The sequence below is a fragment of the Salvelinus sp. IW2-2015 genome, linkage group LG1 (assembly GCF_002910315.2).
Source record: "Salvelinus sp. IW2-2015 linkage group LG1, ASM291031v2, whole genome shotgun sequence".
In the NCBI taxonomy this organism is placed as follows: domain Eukaryota; kingdom Metazoa; phylum Chordata; class Actinopteri; order Salmoniformes; family Salmonidae; genus Salvelinus; species Salvelinus sp. IW2-2015.
The window spans coordinates 4,984,721-5,008,614 of record NC_036838.1 but is presented as its reverse complement, the minus strand read 5'-3'; the positions used below and the strand labels follow the sequence as shown (position 1 = coordinate 5,008,614).

Sequence of the window (23,894 nt, the reverse complement as noted above, 5' to 3'; positions counted from 1 at the left end):
TATATGTGATTCACACTCCCACACACAGGTGGCGACCGACTGTCTACGTTTGTGTAGTTTGAAACACGCCTAGTCTGTCGAAAAAGAAAAATGCGCAAATTGCCATCGCTTTTGTGTACGATCCTTTTGGAATAGATATCAATGCGTAAATAACAATTTATTCGTTAAACAATAAACACTTGATTCAAAATAAGCATTTTTAAAATTCCGTTTTAGCGAAGCAAGGCCTCAGGTAAGAACCTTCTCCGTTAGTCTGTTGCAGCAGGGCAAATGGCCAGACAAGGCCTACAGTTAGCTAACTAACGTTGGCTAATGTTAACTCAACTCATAGCTAAAGTTAACAAACAATACATTAAACTGTCACCACATACGTTTTCTAATAACAAAATAGGGAAATATGTAGCTACCTAACGTTAGCTAAACCAAATGTTCTGTAGCTAGCGGGAATTGGTGGCTAAAATCTGCACAAATTCAGGTATGTCCCTCCCAGTTTCGTTTGCTTTGTTTTTCTTCATTTACTTGGAAGGTATTCATAACGCCGATTGGTAGATAAACGTTTCGTCTGTTGTAAAACGTGTTGCAACAAACAGTTTACTCAAAACGAAAAATGTTCTGCAACGAAAACGAGTTTCCATTGGACAAATGTAGGTAGCTAGGTCCCTACCCGTTTCGTTCGATTTGATCTGTTTGTGTTCGTTTGGTAATTAAACAAAATCTAATTGTATTTGTCACAAGCGCCGAATACAACAGGTGTTCAATCTTACAGTGAAAAGTTTACTTACAAACCTTTAATTAACCAACAATGCAGTTTAAATGTTAAAGTATTTACTCAAATAAACCGAAGTAAAGAATGAGAAATGAGCAACAAAATAATAAACAATAGTGAGGCTATATACAGGGGGTACTGGTACAGAGTCAATATGCGGGGGCACTGGTTAGTCGAGGTAATATGTAGATAGAGGTAAAGTGACTATGCATGGATAATAAACTTAGTAAACCCAGGTAACAGTAAACTGTTTCTYTTGTAATACATAATGAAAACACCTGGGCAGAGAAGTCCACAGTTAGCTACCATTCATTTTCCCATTAGACAGCTCTGCAAGTGTTATAAATGTCAATATATGTTAGTTACTCACCAAAATATTGGGTTTCGCTGAGCAACTATCGTCATTTACTACCTCATTCCCTGGTATGTACTTCCAAAAATGGTCTAAATAAAAATGTACAAGTAACTGAATAAAATGCCTTGTCTGGAAATAATCAGTATTATTTTAGACCAAGTATGCCATGTACCTAATCTATCAACGCTTATTGGAGGTTCTAAACAATTTGAATTTGGCTCATGCACCCTTTCCAGACAATTATTTTCCGGTTGTTTGTAAATGTTTATTTAGACATTTTTGGGTTGTACATTCCGGGCATGGCGGCAGTAAATGAAATGGTAGCTAACTGGGCTAGAGAGGTGACTCCTATATTCATTATCTCCTCCTCTGCCCATATACTGGTTCAGCTAAAAACCAAACCCGAATAATAGCTAGCTACCTTGCAATTTTACACTTTATTTCTTAGCTTAGCCAGCTGAGGCCCCATACAGTAAACTAAATGAGCATAGCAACGTTGATCAAATGACTGGCTACCTCAGAAAACGAAGAATGTGTGTGCTAACTAGATAGCGCAGCCACCAAATGACATAACAGTCCTGTATTTCATACAGGCTTTTTTTCTTTTACAGGTTGTTTATCTTTACTTTAGAACAGCGAGGATAACCAGCCTGCCGCTCTCCTTCCACACTGAGCCCAAGCCTATACTGACTGGGTCCTGATTGTGACAAAGAAGTTCCCTGGGCACCGCAGGAGAGATGGCATCAGTGAAAGAAAGCAGTCAAACACTCCGGTTGAATATCATCACAAAAGATATAGAAGAGGAAGTGAAGATTTGGGAATGTGATGATTACGCAGGTAGGAGAGCAGGGTTTATTCATGGGGAGATGAGATTGATTACCCAGGTAACAGAGCAGGGTTTATCATGGGAATAGGATGATTCCCAGGTAACAGAGCAGGGTTTATCATTGGAATAGGATGATTACCTAGGTAACAGAGCAGGTTTTCATGGGAATAGGATGATTACCTAGGTAACAGAGCAGGGTTTACATGGAGATAGGATGATTACCTAGGTACAGAGCCAGGGTTTATCATGGGAATAGGATGATTACCTAGGTACAGAGCAGGGTTTATCATGGAATAGGAGATTACCTAGGTAACAGACAGGGTTTATCATGGGAATAGGATGATTACCAGGTAACAGAGCAGGGTTTATCATGGGAATAGGATGATTACCTAGGTAACAGAGCAGGGTTTATCAGGGGAATAGGATGATTACCTGGTAACAGAGAGGGTTTTCAGATGGAACTAGTGGATGATTACCCAGGTAACAGAGCAGGGTTTTCATCATGGGAATAGGATGAATTACCTAGTGTACAGTAGCAGGGTATTCTATGGGAATAGGATGATTACCCAGGTAACAGAGCAGGGTTTATCATGGGAATGTGATGATTACCCAGGTAACAGAGCAGGGTTTATCAATGGAATAGGATGAATACCTAGGTGCAGAGCAGGGTTTATCATGGGAATTGATATTACCCAGGTAACGTCAGCAGGGTTTATCATGGGAATAGGATGATTACCCAGGTAACAGAGCAGGGTTTATCATGGGAATGGGATGATTACCAGGTAACAGAGCAGGGTTTATATGGGAATAGATGAATACCTAGGTGACAGAGCAGGGTTTATCAATGGGAATGGTGATATTACCCAGTAACAGCAGGGTTTATCATGGGAATAGGATGATATTTATCACAGGTAACAGAGCAGGGTTTATCATGGGAATGGGAATGAGTTTACCCAGGTAACAGACGCAGGTTTATCATGGGAATAGGATGATTACCCAGGTAACAGAGCAGGGTTTATCATGGGAATAGGAGATTACCAGGTAACAGAGCAGGGTTATCATGGGAATAGGATGATTACCCTAGGTAACAGAGCAGGGTTTATCATGGAATAGGATGATTACCCAGGTAACAGAGCAGGGTTTATCATGGAATACGAGGATGATTACCAGACAGAGCAGGTTTTCATGGGAATAGGATGATTACCAGGTAACAGAGAGCAGGGTTTATCATGGGAATAGGATGATTACCAGGTTAACAGAGCAGGGTTTTAATCATGGGGATAGGACGGAGTATATTACCCAGGTAACAGAGCCAGGTTCGTATCATCGGGAATAGGCATAGAGTTATCCCAGGTAAAGAGGTAGGCGTTTTTATGCCATGGGAATAGGATGATTACCCAGGTAACAGAGCAGGGTTTATCATGGGAATGTGATGATTACCCAGGTGACAGAGCAGGGTTTAATCAACAGTGGTTACAACCAAGGTAGGACGGCAGGAGTATATTCATTAGGCCCAGACTGTAGCAAAACATTTGGTCTGTTGCGAAACGTTTTGCAACTGAAACCGTTTACTTCAGGGATCATCAACTAGATTCTGCTGTGGGACAATTTCCTTTTCTTGAGCGGATGGCCAGGGAAACATAACCGCAAATTGACGCAAGAAGCCCAAACAGATATTTGACTAAAACCTTGCTTACGTTTATATACAATCACATACAGTATATCTCTATAATGCGTGGTAATTCTTTGTAACAGTTTTCCAAAATGAAAATCACTTGGAGCTGATTTGTTGGTGCTTTTACAATATTTTATGTAAAAAAAWAAAWAAWAATTGCTCAGAACTTTACGTTTAGAGTCAAATAAAATGACTAAACGTAAAACGTTCTGCAATGTAAATTTGTTTCTATTGGACACATTTCAGGTAGGTCCCTCCCTGTTTTGTTGCGTTTGCTTCTGTTTACTTCCGTTTGGTTCCTTGAATAAATGGTTTCCATTGCAAAATGATTTGCATCAGGCCAAACTGTTTGCTACCGTGTGCACTAATGATTACACCCGAAAGTTTATCAACAGCTGTTACACCAGTGTTCTGGTTCTCAAGGGCCAAAGTGTCTGCTGGTTTTCATATATTTATACTTTTAGTCAGAGACAGATTGGTTACATTATTTTTAAGATCTTATCTTATTTTTCACTTAGGACACCTGGGATTAGGACACCTGGGGTTGGGGCTAGGACACCCGGGGTTGGGGCTAGGACACCGGGGTTGGGGCTAGGACACCGGGGTTGGGGCTAGGACACGGGGTTGGGGCTAGGACACGGGGTTGGGGCTAGGACACCGGGGTTGGGGTAGACACCTGGGTTGGGAGACTAGAGAACACCGGGGTTGGGCTAGGACACCCGGGGTTGGGGCTAGGACACTGGGGTTGGGTAGGACACCTAGGAAGGTTGGGGCTAAGGACACCTGGGGTTGGGGCTAGGACACCTGGGGTTGGGCTAGGCACGGGGCTGGGACACTGGGGTTGGGACGCCTGGGGTTGGGACTAGGACACCTGGGGTTGGGACAGGACACCTGGGGTTGGGGGGGCTAGGACACCTGGGGCTAGGACACCTGGGGGTAGGACACCTGGGGTTGGGGCTAGGACACCTGGGGTTGGGACGCCTGGGGTTGGGGCGCTAGGAACGCACTGGGGTTGGGACTAGGAACCTGGTTGGGACTAGGACACCGGGGTGCTAGGCACTGGGGTTGGGACAGCACTGGGGTTGGGACCTAGGACACGGGTTGGGCTAGGACACTGGGGTTGGACGCCGGGTGAGAGCAGACACCCGTGGGTTGGGGCTAGGACACTGGGGTTGGGGCTAGGACACTGGGGTTGGGGCTAGGACACCCGGGGTTGGGGCAGCCCCGTGGTTGGGGCTAGGACACGGGGTTGGGGCTAGGCACCCTGTGGGGTTGGGCTTAGGACCGGGGTTCGGGGCTAGACGCCTGGGGGTTGGGGCAGGAACCTGGTGGTTGGGCTACACCCGGGTGTGGGCTTAGGACACGGTTGGGCGGGCCGTTGGGGTAGGACGGGTGTAACACCTGGGGTTGGGCGACCTGGGTGGTAGGACACTGGTGCTAGGACACCTGGGCTACACCTGGGTTGGGACGCCTGGTTGGAGGACACCTGGGGTTGGGACGTAGGACACCTGGGGTTGGGACACCTGGGGTTCGGGCTAGGACAACGCTGGGTAGGACACCTATGGGGTTGGGGAAGGACACTGGGTTTGGGCTAAGCGACACACCTGGGGTTGGGGCTAGGACCGTGAGGGCCTAGACACCTTGGGGTTGGGGCTAGGACACCTGGGTTGGGACTAGGACACCTGGGGTTGGGGCTAGGGCTAGCAGCCTTGGGTGTCGACTACTCGCACTGCGAGGATATAGAGGACCGGGTTGGGGCTAGGAACACTGGGGCTAGGATCACTTGGGGTTGGGTGGGGTACAACTTCTGGGTCTGTGTGGCTTAGTGACAATAACTGGGGGTGGGACATCCTGGGGTTGGGAGCTGGGATACCTGGGTTAGGGTACAGACCTGCGAGCTGGATAGCGCTGGTGAGTTGGTGCAGCCGATATAGATAGAGCATTGGGGACGACTTAGAGGCTTAGGACGCCTGGGGTTGGGTTAGACGACTGGGGTTTGGGTTAGGATGCCTGGGGTTGGGACGCCTGGGGTTCGGGTATAAGGACGTTCGCCTGGGGTTGGGGTTAGGACGCTCGGGTTGGGAGTATAGCGCAGATGGGTTATGGGATTGGATGCCTGGGGTCTGGGCGCTGGGGTTGGGGTTAGGAGCTGGGGTTTGGAGTTAGACGCTGGGGTTTGGGTTTAGATGCTGGGGTTTGGTAGGATGCTGGGGTGTGGGTTTGTAGGGAATAACTGGTGGTTGGGGTTGGGACGTCCTGGGGTTCGGGGCTTTAAGGATGCCTGCGTTAGGAGATCGCTGGGGTTTGGGGTTAGGAAGCTGTGGAGGTTGGGGTAAGGGATGCTGGGGTTAGGACGCCTGGGGTTGGGGTTAGGATCTGGGCTGGGGTTAGGAATAGAGTGCGCGTTTGGGTTGGGTTAGGATGCCTGGGGTTGGGTTAGGACGCCTGGGGTTGGTGGGGGTTTGAGGACGACTGCGTTGGGTGTAGGATGCCGGGTTGGAACGCCTGGGGTTGGGGTTAACGCCGACAGAACTGGGATTTGCGCGCTTAGGATTCGTTGGTGAAGATTGGGATACTTGTCTTGGGAGTTGGAGAGAGTAAATTTTTATAAAAGGATACTATACTTTTTGGTTATTATTCATTGGTTTCATGTTTTCTGTCGGATCGACTTTTGCTACATGGTTTTAGTATTTATTTTATTTCCTCAAGTCAATGCAAGATAACATAGTTTAACCTTTTCCTTGTTCTCATTCACACAGAAGAGAGTCCAGAGATGGCGTCAGTGAAGATGGCAGACAGCAGTCAAACACTGGGGCTGAATGTCACCGTTAAAGAAGAGGAGAAGGATGGCTTTGGGGAATCTGATCATGGTAAGAGCAGGTTTGATCTAGTTTTTTTAGGCCTGTCCGATGATCCAGGAACACATTAGTTGACGTCACAGTTTAAAGTCCCAATCCAGCTATTTAAAAAAAAAAAAAACTTTTCCTGTAGAAAAAAATGACATTCCAAGTCAAATCACAGTTTATTTGTCGCATACACATGTTTAGCAGATGTTATTGCGGGTGTAGCGAAATGCTTGTAAATGCAGTGCAGTGCACGCACACACGAGGTTTTGAGCAYAATAGTTTTTATTTGATTTTTTACACAATTGCAAAATTCAAGAGTTTGGCAATTCAAGGAGTTGGTCTGATGTCATCGGCTTCCCCTCTTGCTTGCGAGAACAATAGAGGAGCTATGTAGGACAATTGCGCKTTTTTAAAAATGTAACTAGGCAAGTCGGTTAAGACATTCTTACAATGACGTCCTACCGGGGAACAGTTGGTTAACTGCCTTGTTCAGGGGCAGAACGATAGAATTTTACCAGCTCGGGGATTCGATCCAGCAACCTTTTGGTTACTGGCCCACCGCTCTAACCACTAGGCAACCTGCTGCCCCCACCAACCAGTGGCCACTTGATAACAAATGGCCTGAAACGGCAGCCTAATTCAGATATTTTTCTACAAATTTTATTTTATTTTTTTTACAAATCAGATCAGCTCTTTAGAAGATCTGATGTGACACCACGCATTTGTGCTAAGTTGGAGTACACCTGGACCACCTATTGAGGTGCTATTGTTAATGAAATCAGGTGCTACATTAGGCTCTAGGGACGCTGGAGTGGGTCTTCAACACTATAATCGCTAAAGTGAACAATGCATAATTATGGAATCTCCAATTGTGAATGAAGAACAGGATAGTCCATTCTATTGTATTGGTACATGTGACCGATCCAGCTCAAATCGGTCTTATGAAGCAACATTTGAAATTGAGTTGTTTCTTTACATTGGATAAAAGTACAGACTCAGAGCTACAACATTGTATATCATTACACTACAGTTGAGGAACAAATGGGAAAGTAATTTTGCTTTGAAAGTTAATAAACTTGTAAACTCACGTTTTGAGAAAATGGCCTTTGAATATTTTGGTACACTTACTGGAGAGCTCTCCTTTGTCTACACCCATTCAGCATTAATCACATCTTCTTAAGCCTTAGCCCCACCCATCTCTTTAAGGATTCACATGTGAGGTCATGTGCTAAACAGTGAGTAGTGTAGTAAAGATTAAGACTAAAAGTAGTAAAAGTAGTAGCCTACAACAAGGAACAATTACATGTAAACAGTGTCCAGATAAAAATATTTTATAAATATTGCTTAATAGAAATAGATATTGTCAATATAAATAATATACAGTACGAACAAMGTCACTATCAGTGATAGATGAGGTAGTGTTATGCATACAATCAGACTGTTTTGCTAGCACAGACTGGAATATGTTCTGGGATTCTTCTGATGGCATTGATGGCACTGATGGTACACCACATGAGTCACTGGCTTTATCAATAAGTCCATCGAGGACGTCGTCCCCACAGTGACTGTACGTACACACCCCAACCAGAAGCCATGGATTACAGGCAACATCCGCTCTGAGCTAAAGGCTAGAGTTGCCGCTTTCAAGGTGCGGGACTCTAACCTGGAAGCTTATAAGAAATCCTGCTATGCCCTCTGACGAAACATCAAACAGGCGAAGAGTCAATACAAGGCTAAGATTGAATCGTACTACACCGGCTCCGACGCTCGTCGGWTGTGACAGAGTCTGCAAACTATTACAGACTACAAACGGAGGCACAGCCGCGAGCTGCCCAGTGACACGAGCCTACCAGACGAGCCAAATCACTTCGAGGCCAGCAACACTGAGCCATGCGTGAGAGCATCAGATATTCCGTACGACTGTGTGATCACGCTCTCCGTAGCCGACGTGAGTAAGACCTTTAAACAGGTCAACATACACAAGGCTGGCAGGTGTCTTCACTGACATTTTCAACATGTCCCTGATTGAGTCTAATACCAACATGCTTCAAGCAGACCACCATAGTGCTCTTGGGCACAGGGACTAAGGTAACCTGCCTAAATGACTACAGACCCGTAGCACTCACGTCCATAGCCATGAAGTACTTTGAAAGGCTGGTAATGGCTCACATTAATGCCATTATCCCAGAAACCCTAAAACCACTCCAATTTGCATACTGCTCAAACAGATCCACAGATGCAATCTCTATTGCACTCCACACTGCCCTTCCCCACCTGGACAGAAGGAACACCTACGTGAGAATGCTGTTCATTGACTACAGCTCAGCGTTCAACACCATAGTGCCCTCAACTCATCACTAAGCTAAGAATCTTGGGACTAAACACCTCCCTCTGCAACTGGATCCTGGACTTCCTGACGGGCCGCCCCCAGCTGGTAAGGGTAGGTAGCAAAACATCTGCCACGCTGATCCTCAACACTGGAGCTCCCCAGGGGTGCGTGCTCAGTCCCCTCCTGTACTCCCTGTTCACCCACGACTGCATGGCCAGGCACGACTCCAACACCATCATTAAGTTTGCAGACGACACAACAGTAGTAGGCCTGATCAACGACGAGACAGCCTATAGGGAGGAGGTCAGAGACTTGGCGCCGACAGAGATGGCCACCTCGCTTCACGTTCCTAGGAAACTATGCAGTATTTTGTTTTTTTATGTGTTATTTCTTACATTGTTACCCCAGGAAATATGAGGTTTTATTACATACAGTCGGGAGGAACTATTGGATATAAGAGCAACGTCAACTCACCAACATTACGACCAGGAATACGACTTTCCCGAAGTGGATCCTCTGTTTGGTCCACCACCCAGGACAATGGATCGGATCCCAGCCTGCYACCCAAAATAACGGCGCCTCAGAAGGGGCAGACGGAGCGTTCAGGCTCCGTAGACGGGCACATCGCGCACCGCTCCCGAGCATACTACTCACCAATGTCCAGTCTCTTGACAACAACATAGACGAAATCCAAGCAAGGGTTGCCTTCCAGAGAGACGTCAGAGATTGTAAAGTTCTTTGTTTCACGGAAACATGGCTCACTCGCGATACGTCAGAGTCGGTACAGCCACCTGGCTTCTTCATGCATCGCGCCGACAGAAACAAACATCTCTCTGGTAAGAAGGGCGGGGGTGTATGCCTTATGATTTAACGAGACGTGGTGTGATCATAACAACATACAGGAACTCAATTCCTTTTGTTCACCTGACCTAGATTTCCTTACAATCAAATACCGACCGCATTATCTACCAAAATAATTATCTTCGATCATAATCACAGTCGTGTATATCCCGCCCCAATCAGACACTTTGACGGCCCTGAAAGAACTTAATTTGACTCTATGTAAACTGGAAACCACATATCCTGAGGCTGCATTTATTGTAGCTGGAAATTTTAACAAGGCTAATCTGAAAACAAGGCTCCCTAAATTTTATCAGCATATGGAATGCGCAACCCGGGCTGGCAAATCCCTGGATCATTGATATTCTAACTTTCGCGACGCATATAAAGCCGTCCCCCGCCCCCCTTTCGGAAAATCTGACCACGACTCCATTTTGTTGCTCCCAGCCTATAGACAGAAACTAAAACAGGAAGCGCCCGTGCTCAGGTCTATTCAACGCTGGTCCGACCAATCGGATTCCACGCTTCAAGATTGCTTCGATCACGTGGACTGCGATATGTTCCGCATAGCGTCAAACAATAACATTGATGAATACGCTGATTCGGTGAGCGAGTTTATTAGCAAGTGCATCGGTGATGTTGTACCCACATTAAAACATTCCCCAACCAGAAACCGTGGATTGATGGCAGCATTCACGCAAAACTGAAAGTACGAACCACTGCTTTTAATCAGGGCAAGGTGACCAGAAACATGACCGAATACAAACAGTGTAGCTATTCCCTCCGCAAGGCAATCAAACAAGCTAAGCGTCAGTATAGAGACAAAGAGTCGCAATTCAACGGCTCAGACACGAGAGGTATGTGGCAGGGTATACAATCACGAACTACAAAAGGAAAACCAGCCCCGTCGCGGACCACGATGTCTTGCTCCCAGACAAACTAAACAACTTCTTTCCTCGCTTTGAGGACAACACAGTGCCACTGACGTGGCCCACTACGAAAACCTGCAGGCTCTCCTTCACTGCAGCCAACGTGAGTAAAACATTTAAACGTGTTAACCCTCGCAAGGCTGCCGGCCCAGACGGCATCCCCAGCCGCATCCTTATGCGCAGACCAGCTGGCTGGTGCGTTTACTGACACATTCAATCAAGCCTTATCCCAGTCTGCTGTTCCCACATGCTTCAAGAGGGCCACCATTGTTCCTGTTCCCAAGAAAGCGAAAGTCATTTAGCTCAGTTACCATCGCCCCATAGCATTCACTTCCGTCATCATGAAGTGCTTTGAGAGACTAGTCAAGGACCATATCACCTTCACCCTACCTGACACCCTAGACCCACTCCAAATAGCTTACCGCCCCAATAGGTCCACAGACATCACAATCACACTGCCATAACCCACCTGGACAAGAGGAATGCCTATGTAAGAATGCTGTTCATCGACTACAGCTCAGCATTTAACACCATAGTACCCTCCAAACTCGTCATCAAGCTCGAGACCCTGGGTCTCGACCCCGCCCTGTGCAAGACGGGCTGCCCCCAGGTGGTAAGGGTAGGTAACAACATCTCCACCCACTGATCCTCAACACTGGGGCCCCACAAGGGTGCGTTCTCAGCCCTCTCCTGTACTCCCTGTTCACCCATGACTGCGTGGCCATGCACGCCTCCAACTCAATCATCAACTTTGCAGACGACACTACAGTGGTAGGCTTGATTACCAACAACAACGAGACGGCCTACAGGGAGCAGGTGAGGGCCCTCGGCGTGTGGTGTCAGGAAAATAACCTCACAGTCAACGTCAACAAAACAAAGGAGATGAACGTGGACTTCAGGAAACATCAGAGGGAGCAGCCCCCTATCTATATTGACGGGACAGTAGTGGAGAGGGTGGAGAGTTAAGTTCCTCGGCGTACACATCACGGACAAACTGAAATGGTCCACCCACACAGACAGCGTGGTGAAGAAGGCACAGCAGCGCCTCTTCAACCTCAGGAGGCTGAAGAAATTTGGCTTGTCACCAAAAACACTCACACTTTTACAGATGCACAATCGAGAGCATCCTGTCGGGCTGTATCACCGCCTGGTACGGCAACTGCTCCGCCCACAACCGTAAAGCTCTCCAGAGGGTAGTGAGGTCTGCACAACGCATCACCGGGGGCAAACTACCTGCCCTCCAGGACACCTACACCACCCGATGTCACAGGAAGGCCAAAAAGATCATCAAGGACAACAACCACCCGAGCCACTGCATGTTCACCCCGCTATCATCCAGAAGGCGAGGTCAGTACAGGTGCATCAAAGCGGGGACCGAGAAGCTGTTTTTCAGTCTCTATCAAGGCCATCAGACTGTTAAACAGCTATCACTTACATTGAGTGGCTGCTGCCAACATACTGACTCATCTCTAGCCACTATAATAATGAAAAATTGATGTAATGTATCACTAGCCACTTTATATAATGTTTACATACCCTACATTACTCATCTCATATGTATATACTGTACTCTATACCATCTACTGCATCTTGCCTATGCCGTTCGGCCATCGCTCATTCATATATTTTTATGTACATATTCTTATTCATTCCTTTACACTTGTGTGTGTATAAGGTAGTTGTTGTGAAATTGTTAGGTTAGATATTACTGCATGGTCGGAACTAGATGCCAAGCATTTCGCTACACTCGCATTAACATCTGCTAACCATGTGTGACAAATATAATTAGATTTGATGGTGCCAGAATAACAACCTATCCCTCAACGTAATCAAGACAAAGGAGATGATTGTGGACTACAGGAACAGGAGGACTGAGCACTCCCCCATTCTCATCGACGGGGCTGTAGTGGAGCAGTTTGAGCGCTTCAAGTTCCTTGGTGTCCACATCACCAACAAACTATCTTGGTCCAATCACACCAAGACAGTCATGAAGAGGGCACGACAAAACCTATTCCCCTCAGGAGACTGAAAAGATTTTTTTACAGCTGCAACATCAAGCGCATCCTGACTGGTCGCATCACTGCCTGGTACGGCAACTGCTCTGCCTCCGACCGCAAGGCACTACAGAGGSTAGTGCGAACGGCCCAGTACATCACWGGGGCTAAGCTGCCTGCCATCCAGGACCTCTACACCAGGCGGTGTCAGAGGAAGGTCCTAAAAATGGTCAATTCCATATTCAGCTGTTGGATGTTCGTAAAAATTCAAATCAAACTTTGTCATATGCACCGAATACAACATGTGTAGACCTAACCGTGAAATTCTTACAAGCCCTTAACCAAGAGTGCAGTTCAAGAAAGAGTTAAAATATTTACCAAAAAAATTATAATAACAACGAGGCTATATACAAGGGGTACCGGTACAGAGTCAATGTGTGGGGGCACAAGTTAGTCAAGGTAATTTGTAAGTGTAGGTAGGGGTGAAGTGACTATGCATAGATAAACAGCGAGTATCAGCAGTGTAAAAAACAAATGGAGAGGGGGGGGGTCGATGTAAATAATCCGGTGGCCATTTGCTTAATTGTTCAGCAGTCTTATGGCTTGGGGGTAGAAGRTGTTAACCTCTCTGGGATATGTGGGACGCTAGCGTCCCAACTAATAAATTACTATAAAAATTAAACTTTCATGAAATCACTCATGCAATACACAAAATTAAAGCTACCCTTGTTGTGAATCCAGCCAACGCGTCAGATTTTTAAAAGGCTTTACGGCGAAAGCAAACGATGCTATTATCTGAGGATAGCACACGAGCAAACAAACAGACCATCAGACCATCATATTTCAACCCTCCAGGCGCGACACAAAACGCAGAAATAAAGATATAATTCATGCCTTACCTTTGACGAGCTTCTTCTGTTGGCACTCCAATATGTCCCATAAACATCACAAATGGTCCTTTTTGTTCGATTAATTCCGTCGATATATGTCCAAAATGTCAATTTATTTGTCGCGTTTGATCCAGAAAAACACCGGTTCCAACTCACGCAACATGACTACAAAAGTTACCTGTAAGCTTTGTCCAAACATTTAAAACTACTTCCTAATTCAACTTTAGGTATTTTTTCACGTAAATAATCGATCAAATGTAAGATGGGATATACTGTGTTCAATGCCGGAGGAAAACAATGTGTAGCGAGCCTCTGTGTAACGCACCTCTAACAAAGATTACACTTCCCTCTACCCTCGTTCTGAACAGTGCTACTTCTTCATTTCTCAAAGGAAAAACCTCAACCAATTTCTAAAGACTGTTGACATCCAGTGGAAGCGATAGGAACTGCAAGAAAGTCGATTAGAAATCTGGATTCCCAATGAAATCTCATTGAAAGGAGTGACCTCAAAAAATAAATCTGAATGGTTTGTCCTCGGGGTTTCGCCTGACAAATAAGTTATGTTATACTCACAGACATGATTCAAACAGTTTTAGAAACTTCAGAGTGTTTTCTATCCAAATCTACTAACAATATGCATATCTTAGCTTCTAAGATTTTAATTTGGGCACGCTTTTCATCCAAAATTCCAAATGCTGCCCCCTATCCTAAAGAAGTTAACCAACTAGGCTAATAATATAACAATTGTATTCGCATTTACAGATAGCATACAAGTTTAAGGTACATGAAAGTTCACGTTCAAGAAGGAATTTATGCCAAAAAAGTTTACGTTCAAACAGCTCACCTGTGAAYTAGTGACCCGCGACATGTGACCCATTTCAGGAAACTAGGCGCATCTTCTAATTATAATCTCAAAATGGTATGTAACCTAATATCAGTCCACCAAATCCAATCAGTTTTATCAGTCTACTCTGGCCTGCTGAAATTGTTTATCATTTTACTGCGCATCTTGTTTTTGTCGTTATAAAAATAAGCTTTTACGGTGTTCCAACACACACACACACACACACTTTGTTTCATAGTCATTACGAAAGAGCACTCCATGAATTAAATTGATTGAACACGTTTTTTGTGGTTTTGTTTCATACAGTAACAAAATAATTCTATTGTGCTTGAAATAAAGTTAACATATTTTAATGTTACCTTAGTCCTTCATAAACACAACCAAGTTGTTATTTTTGTGAAAGCATATATGAAATGTATTAAATTACACTGTTAGAATGTTGCAGTCAAAATGATTMCTCATTAGTTCCAAGCAGAGAAACCTACTGTAAGTAACCCATTTCAGTACTGCTTTATTGGGCACATTGCTTTCTTTTAATTTGATTCAAAAATTATGCATTTGTGTTTCACCAGCTCACTTGTTGTTTTGTTGTCATTTACACAGGAGAGACCCCTAACTCCTCTGACCAAGTTGAGACATTACCTGCTTCAGTCAAGAAACATCGGAAGGTGGGCAAAGTTAAGAGGTCTCACAGCTGTCCTCACTGTGAGAAGAGTTTCCCGTTCCTTTCATATCTTGAAAGACACGTGCGTAAACATTCTGGAGAGAAGCCTTACTCTTGCTCTGACTGTGGGATGAGTTTCTCTCAACTGAGTGGCTTGAATGTGCACCAGCGAACACACACTGGAGAGAAGCCTCACCACTGTCCTCACTGTGAGGAGAGTTTCCCATTCCCATCATATCTTGAAAGACACCTGCGAAAACATTCTGGAGAGAAGCCTTATTCCTGCTCCGTCTGTGGGATGAGTTTCTCGCAACGCAGTGGCTTGAATGTGCACCAGCGATCACACACTGGAGAGAAGCCTCACCACTGTCCTCACTGTGAGGAGAGTTTCCCATTCCCATCATATCTTGAAAGACACCTGCGTAAACATTCTGGAGAGAAGCCTTATTCCTGTAATGACTGTGGGATGAGTTTCTCTCAACTGAGTGGCTTGAATGTGCACCAGCGAACACACACTGGAGAGAAGCCTCACCACTGTCCTCAGTGTAAGGAGAGTTTCCCATTCCCATCATATCTTGAAAGACACCTGCGAAAACATTCTGGAGAGAAGCCTTATTCCTGCTCGGTCTGTGGGATGAGTTTCTCCCAACTGAGTGGCTTGAACGTGCACCAGCGAACACACACTGGAGAGAAGCCTCACCGCTGTCCTCACTGTGAGAAGAGTTTCCCATTCCCATCATATCTTGAAATACACTTGCGGAAACATTCTGGAGAGAAACCGTACTCCTGCTCTGACTGTGGCAAATGCTTCACAACATCAAGTCATCTAACCTCTCATCGGATAACTCACACAGGGGAGAAGCCTTACTCCTGCTCTGACTGTGGGAAGAGTTTCCCATTCCCATCATATCTTGAAAGACACCTGCGGAAACATTCTGGAGAGAAGCCTTACTGCTGCTCTGACTGTGGGAAATGCTTCACCACATCAAGCAATCTAACGCTACATCAGAGTGCACACAGGGGAGAAGCCTTACTAATGATCTGACTGTGTGGAAGAATCTCTCATATAGACAGCCTGAACCTTCACAAGTAAACACACAGGAGAAAAACCTTACTCCTGCTCTAACTGTGGGGAAGGATTTAACCTCACCAAGTCATCTAACCGTTCATAAGAGAGTGTGAACAGGAGAAAAGCCTTATCAATGTTCTGAATGTGGATAGCTTCAAACACCACCAGCGAATAAGTACAGGAGAGAAGTCGTACTCTTGTCCTGACTGTGAGAAGTGCTTCACCTCATTGAATCAGTTAAGTGTTCATCATAGCACTATACCTGCTGCGTCTTTGCTGATCAATTACATTGTAAATGACATTGTGCTGCCCTTTTTTATAGACCCGGAAGTCTTTCGATTGTGTTGACCAATTTTTGGCGGCAGGGTAGCCTTGTGGTTAGAGCGTTGGACTAGTAACCGAAAGGTTACAAGATCGAATCCCCGAGCTGACAAGGTAAAAATCCGTCGTTCTGCCCCTGAACAAGGCAGTTAACCCACTGTTCCTTGGCCGTCATTGAAAACATGAATTTGTTCTTAACTGACTTGCCTACTTAAAGGTAAAATTAAAATTGGCCTGGTCAGGCAGCCTGCATTTGGTTTGAAAACAACCTGACAGAGGACACTTCTGATGGTGTTAAGTAAAGTTTCCTTTAGTACTAAAGGTCCCCCCCCCCATGGGTCGATTTTGGGCCCTGTACTTTTTACTATCTATATAAACACTATTGGTTTGTAAGAAATTGTAACCTCCACTTGWATGTGGACGATACTGTAGTGTATTCTGTTGCTCCTTCTGTTTACAAGGCTCTTCCAGAACTACAATCTGCCTTATGCTTTGCAGAAAGRCTTTGTTGAATTGAAGTTGGTACTTAATGCAGGTAACCAGGTATGTTATTTTAAAAAACACTTAAATGTATTTGATGTTTTATCCATATATTCATTGAATGGTGACAACATTGATAGTGTCCCTGTTTATTATAATAATACATGGGACTTATTTTCAATGACACAAAGTCGCTTTTACCATTGTGGAAACTATACAGAAAACAAGACGACGCCAAGACAACAGCAGGAAGAAACAAAACCATGAAACCAAGGGGGAGGGGCTTAAAGAAGGGAAACGAGTGTGATGTCAGTGTGGGGGAGGAGTTCGGCTGCAGAGTTCTGAACCATTTGGAGCTTATGGAGGGAGCTTGTGAGTTGCAGTAGTCGAGACGGGAGATGATGAATGCTTGGATCAGGGTTTCAGCCGCAGATGTAGTGGTGGAAAGAGGGTGCAGTCCAGGACAACGGTATCATCAATGGTTAGGTTGACAATTTATGGCAACTGGATGTTGAAGTGATGGAGCATCTGACCAAGAGGGAGGATGTAGATGAAGAGTAAGGGGCCCAGCACAGAGCCCTGGGGGACACCCTGTGTAACTGCAGCTGTGTGAGGTATGGCCATTGAGGGAGATGTCGTGGGTCTGGTTGGTGAGGTAGGATTGTAGCCAGGAGAGTGCCCTCAACACCCAGACCCTCAAGCCTGGTGACCAGGACTTGTTGGCTCACTGTGTCAAAGACAATCAGGATGTTGAGGGCACCGGCATCAGCAGAGGTTAGGAGGTCATTGATGACTTTGAGGGAGTGGAAACCAGACTGGATGGGCTCAAATAGGTTATTGATCAGGAGGTGGGTTTGTAGTGGAGAGGCAACTGGCCTTTTTCAAGTGTTTTAGCGAGGAGGAGGAGATGGTACGATAGTCATTGAGGATGGAGGTATCTAGTCCGGGCTTCTTTAGGATGGGGGGACTGCAGCTGTTTTGTACATGGACGGGACAGCTCCATGGCCGAGGTTGATGATGTGAGAGAGGTTGATGATGTGGGTAAGATTTGGACAGAGAGCAGGCAGGCTTTGATGAGAACAGTGGGGAGAGGATCCTGGGAGCAGGTTGTAGTCCTGGGTGACATGTCAAGTTGAGAGATATATTGAGAGTCAATAGGGGGCCGAATGTGGAGAGTCGGGTTTCAGGGGTAACGGTTGAGGAGGTTGACGGGGAGGGGTGGCTGAGGCAGATTTATCAGTCAGTGATTAGTTGAATCTTGTCCTTGAGAAAAACTGAAGGAAGGAGTTGCAMAGTTCAGTCAAAGGAGTAGAGAAGATGTGGTCACAGGGCTGAAGTAGTTTCTTGACAGTGGGGAACAGAGTCTGGGGGTTCTTATTTGAGCTGTTGTTGATGTTGAAGTAGGTGGACCTGGCAGCACTGAGGCCATCTCTGTAGGTGGAGAGGTAGAGTTTGTAGGCCTCAGTGTGGACGGTGAGCTCAGGCTCCAGCCAGCTTGTTTCAGAGCACGAAGTTCATAGGCAAACCAGGGATGAGGAGGATGAGACGGGTTCAGTTTGGAGGGAGACCAGAGAGTTGAGGGGGACATATATAGAGCAGTGTTTAATTGGGCTGCAGACGTCACCAGGAGAGAAGCCTTACATATGACTGACGCACATTCTTCAACTCATTCTTTACAGACCCTCACTGAGCACACAGGAGCCTTATCAGTAATGGTAGATCTGCGGAGAATAAAGTTACCCAAAATTCCATTCACAGAAGAAGTTCTAAAATGCTTGCGGTGATCTCCCAACGATGGCTTAATGTGACTTAAGGACGTAAAATCAACATGAAGGAGGGGGGGTAACTGAGTAATGTTGCTAACATTTTGTGTAAAAGGAGAAAAATGTTATACAAGTGTTTATACATATTTGAATTCAATCTATTAAAGATGATACAAGGAACTGTGTTTGGTCCGTAACAATTTGATGTGCCTATATTTATTTCATGTAGGCCTAACTATTGGCTACGAGTAAGAATTGGTCTTTATGCTGAATCCAATTATCCCTCTTTGATTTAGGATAAATCTCAACAATAAAAACACTGTCTCACTGGAGGTCAATAGTGAATCACTTAAACTATTTATGCAAATAGATCTTTCAGAGTCATTGACATAGATGCTCAATATGAAAGAGCTGGGGCATGTCGGCGGAGGACCAGGACGTTGAACTCAGACCACTATTGAGGACGGGGGGCGCTGCTAAGGTCCACAATAGTAGGTTTTGGTAGACAGAATGTCCACAATAGTAGGTTTTGGTAGACGGAAGGTCCACAATAGTAGGTTTTGGTAGACGGAAGGTCCACAATAGTAGGTGTTGGTAGAAGGAAGGTCCACAATAGTAGGTTTTGGTAGAAGGAAGGTCCACAATAGTAGGTTTTGGTAGTCGGAAGGTGCTCTTTGGTAAAAGGAGTAGATTGATCATCAAAAAGAAAGGACGACCAAGGCACTCTTCATATAATGAATTAAAATGCCTTTATTTGTATGGCATGTTCAATGGAAACTACGTTTTTTTTTTTTTTTACTGATGCGTTTCGGCTGCATGGCCTTCGTAAGGGAGTACTCAAAAGCATTCCGATGAATTATATGAAAAGTGCCTTGGTCCTCCTTTTTGATGTCTATTGAGGACTTATTCTTTCTAGAAGTCCATGCCTTGTAAACTAGCTCTAGCCACCAGATCCCCGTGTGTACAGCAGGATCCAGAGATGGAACTCTCAACCTCATCGGACACAAAAGAAGGAGCCAGGAGGACAAGGTCATTGATTCAGCTCCCCGACGGAGGAAGAGACTAAGATTGGTCGATGGTAAGAAGGTTAAGAAGCTGTACATGACTGAGTTATGGTTATCATAGAGGGCAAAAGAGCAATCAATGTCTAATTTCTTGCCATCAAATGATTTACCAAATAATTTCATAAGATTTATGAGGTAATAACTTGAACGCCCAACTACTGTAGATTAAAACCTTCTTAAAATGCATTGAATTGTATAAACCATCAACTGACCTGATGTCAATCACACAGGAGAGACATTCAGTTCCAGGATCTAGAGACYGCATTAGTGAAACTGGAAGACAAAAGTCAAACATTAAAAAGACGAGGCAAAGATTGGAKGATTTTATCATTGTACAGAAGTTTGTTTTGTTTGTGGTTTGACATTCTCATGTTCTCTCATTTTCAAATGAGCCAGCTTTGTCAGCTGTTTTAAATATTAGAAAGTTCCCATTGAAGTAACGAATAACGACAGATTATCCACATCTGGGATTGTCTTTGAAAACAATATAATAAGGAATCCTATAAAGATAGAAACAACAAATAAGCTATACTATTCACGTGTGGGGATGTTGTATATTTAAGCAACAAGGCCCGAGTGAGTGTGGTATATGGCCAATATACCACGGCTAAGGACTGTTCTTAATCACGACGCAGTGTGCCTGGACACAGCCCATAGCCGTGGTATATTGGCAATATACCACAAACCCTCGAGGTGCCTTATTGCTATTATAAACTGGTTACCAATGTAATTAGAGCAGTAAAACTAGATGTTTTGTCATATCCGTGGTTTACGGTCTGATATATCATGGCTTTCAGCCAATCAGCATTCAGGGCTCAAACCACCTAGTTTATAAACCTGTATATATACACACACACACACACCACCCTTCAAAAGTTTGGGTTCACTAAGAAATTTTCTTTCAAAAACAAGGAAGGCTATTTTTTGGTCCATTAAAATAACATAAAATTGATCAGAAATACAGTGTAGACATTGTTAATGTTGTAAATGACTATTTTAGCTGGGAATAGCAGATTTTTAATGGAATATCTACATATGCGTACAGAGGCCCATTATCAGCAACCATCACTCATGTGTTCCAATGGCACGTTGTGTTAGCTAATCCAAGTTTATCATTTTAAAAGGCTAATTGATCATTAGAAAACCCTTTTGCAATTATGTTAGCACAGCTGAAAACTGTTGTTCTGATTAAAGAAGCAATAAAACTGGCCTTCTTTAGACTAGTTGAGTATCTGGAGCATCAGCATTTGTGGGTTCGATTACAGGCTCAAAATGYCCAGAAACAAAGWACTTTCTTCGGAAACTCGTCAGTCTATTCTTGTTCTGAGAAATTAAGTCTTTTCCATGAGAGAAATTGCCAAGAAACTGAAGATCGGGTACAACGCTGTGTACTACTCCCTTCACAGAACAGTGCAAACTGGCRCTAACCAGAAWYGAAAGGAGTGTGTGGGCCTGGTGCACAACTGAGCAAGAGGACAAGTACATTAGAGTTTCTAGTTTGAGKAACAGACGCCTCACAAGTCCTCAACTGGCAGCTTCATTAAATAGTACACGCAAAACACCAGTCTCAACGTCAACAGTGAAGAGGCGACTCCGGGATGCTGGCCTTCAGAATAGGTTTTTGTGGTGAGAAAAAAAAGTTTGATTATGGTTTTCATACACATACCTTGTCCATAACGTAGAGACCTATGGGACAGGTCTTTGAAGAGGTAAGGGAGTAGGATGGTAAATGTGATCTGCATACCTTTGTATGCCTCCTTGTCTGTATACCTGCAGACACAAAAGTGAGCAGTTCAGTTATTCAGTATTCTTATATTCTTARCTCTTTGTTGATTGATATTCATTGAATTGTGTCCATTTTCTGTTTTAGACAGATTTGCGCAATTATAAAAAGATAACGTCTATCATCTTAAAACAAGGGACACACCTTACCTTAAATTGTGGTTGCAACTGCTGTCCTTTCAAATCCAAATGTTTCAGTTGGACAGTTGGGATTCTTGCAGGAACCTACCAACAAAGGACGTTCCTAACCCCATCTCCTATGGGGTTCTTGGAATAACCTTTCGGGTGCCATTTTCAGTGACAAGAACCCTAATGTTCTTCAAAGAACTTTGAGGATCTTAAAAAAAGACCTTGTTGAACCCCTAATTGTTTGAGTGTACCAACTGTCACCAACTGTCACCAACTGTCACACTCTGGCACTCCGAGATTCCCAAATTATTATGGACATGTTGGAATTGGCGGATATGTGGAAGCTTAAAATCGTAAAATATACAGTACATGGAGGCTTAATCGAGCTAATTGTATTTATTATTTTCTGGTACCCTTTTCGGGTGGTGCTAAATGTGAAAAAGTTATTGATTGGAGGATCGAATGCGATCAGATCATCAATTTATATTCCTCCATATAACTATGACAGGCTTTCCATGAGGACAGGGATATTTTAAATGTAAGCAGGGTTTTATTCACTGACACCACTTTCATAACACAAATTAAGGAATTCATAACCGACTTTATGATAGAGAATGGCAAAAGTTTTTCTTAAACCTTCAATATAGAAATGCAACCAAAAAGAACCTACAAAACAAAGTTACAAATTTTATGTTATGTTGACAAGATTAACAAGATAATTAACAAGATTTTTGGGGGGAGAAGTACAGTGTAGACTTGTTAATGTTGTAAATGACTATTTTAGCTGGGAATAGCAGATTTTTAATGGAATATCTACATATGCGTACAGAGGCCCATTATCAGCAACCATCACTCATGTGTTCCAATGGCACGTTGTGTTAGCTAATCCAAGTTTATCATTTTAAAAGGCTAATTGATCATTAGAAAACCCTTTTGCAATTATGTTAGCACAGCTGAAAACTGTTGTTCTGATTAAAGAAGCAATAAAACTGGCCTTCTTTAGACTAGTTGAGTATCTGGAGCATCAGCATTTGTGGGTTCGATTACAGGCTCAAAATGGCCAGAAACAAAGTACTTTCTTCGGAAACTCGTCAGTCTATTCTTGTTCTGAGAAATTAAGTCTTTTCCATGAGAGAAATTGCCAAGAAACTGAAGATCGGGTAAAACGCTGTGTACTACTCCCTTCACAGAACAGTGCAAACTGGCTCTAACAAGAAAGAAAGGAGTGTGTGGGCCTGGTGCACACACTGAGCAAGAGGACAAGTACATAGAGTTTCTAGTTTGAGCAACAGACGCCTCACAAGTCCTCAACTGCAGCTTCATTAAATAGTACACGCAAAACACCAGTCTCACGTCAACAGTGAAGAGGCGACTCCGGGATGCTGGCCTTCAGAATAGGTTTTTGTGGTGAGAAAAAAAAGTTTGATTATGGTTTTCATACACATACCTTGTCATAACGTAGAGACCTATGGGAAGGTCTTTGAAGAGGTAAGGGAGTAGGATGGTAAATGTGATCTGCATACCTTTGTATGCCTCCTTGTCTGTTACCTGCAGACACAAAAGTGAGCAGTTCAGTTATTCAGTATTCTTATATTCTTATCTCTTTGTTGATTGATATTCATTGAATTGTGTCCATTTTCTGTTTTAGACAGATTTGCGCAATTATAAAAGAATAACGTCTATCATCTTAAACAGGGAACACCTTACCTTAAATTGTGGTTGCAACTGCTGTCCTTTCAAATCCAAATGTTTCAGTTGACAGTTGGGATTCTTGCAGGAACCTACCAACAAAGGACGTTCCTAACCCATCTCCTATGGGTTTTCTTGGAATAACCTTTCGGGTGCCATTTTCAGTGACAAGAACCCTAATGTTCTTCAAAGAACTTTGAGGATCTTAAAAAAAGACCTTGTTGAACCCTAATTGTTTGAGTGTACCAACTGTCACCAACTGTCACCAACTGTCACACTCTGGCACTCCGAGATTCCCAAATTATTATGGACATGTTGGAATTGGCGGATATGTGGAAGCTTAAAATCGTAAAATATACAGTACAATGGAGGCTTAATCGAGCTAATTGTATTTATTATTTCTGGTACCCTTTTCGGGTGGTGCTAAATGTGAAAAAGTTATTGATTGGAGGATCGAATGCGATCAGATCATCAATTTATATTCCTCCATATAACTATGACAGGCTTTCCATGAGGACAGGGATATTTTAAATGTAAGCAGGGTTTTATTCACTGACACCACTTTCATAACACAAATTAAGGAATTCATAACCGACTTTATGATAGAGAATGGCAAAAGTTTTTCTTAAACCTTCAACT

The 23,894-nt window shown here is 44.1% G+C and overlaps 1 protein-coding gene across 1 annotated transcript; it reads left to right on the top strand.

Moving 5' to 3' along the window:
- Positions 1-29: 29 nt before the first annotated feature.
- On the top strand, positions 30-18,771 carry LOC111954397 (zinc finger and SCAN domain-containing protein 2). The gene is made up of 4 exons (XM_023974157.3): positions 30-232; positions 1,733-1,958; positions 6,382-6,492; positions 14,898-18,771. The coding sequence occupies exons 2-4, from the start codon at positions 1,859-1,861 to the stop codon at positions 16,001-16,003; spliced, it is 1,317 nt and encodes a 438-aa protein (XP_023829925.1). The 5' UTR covers positions 30-232; positions 1,733-1,858; the 3' UTR covers positions 16,004-18,771.
- Positions 18,772-23,894: the final 5,123 nt, after the last annotated feature.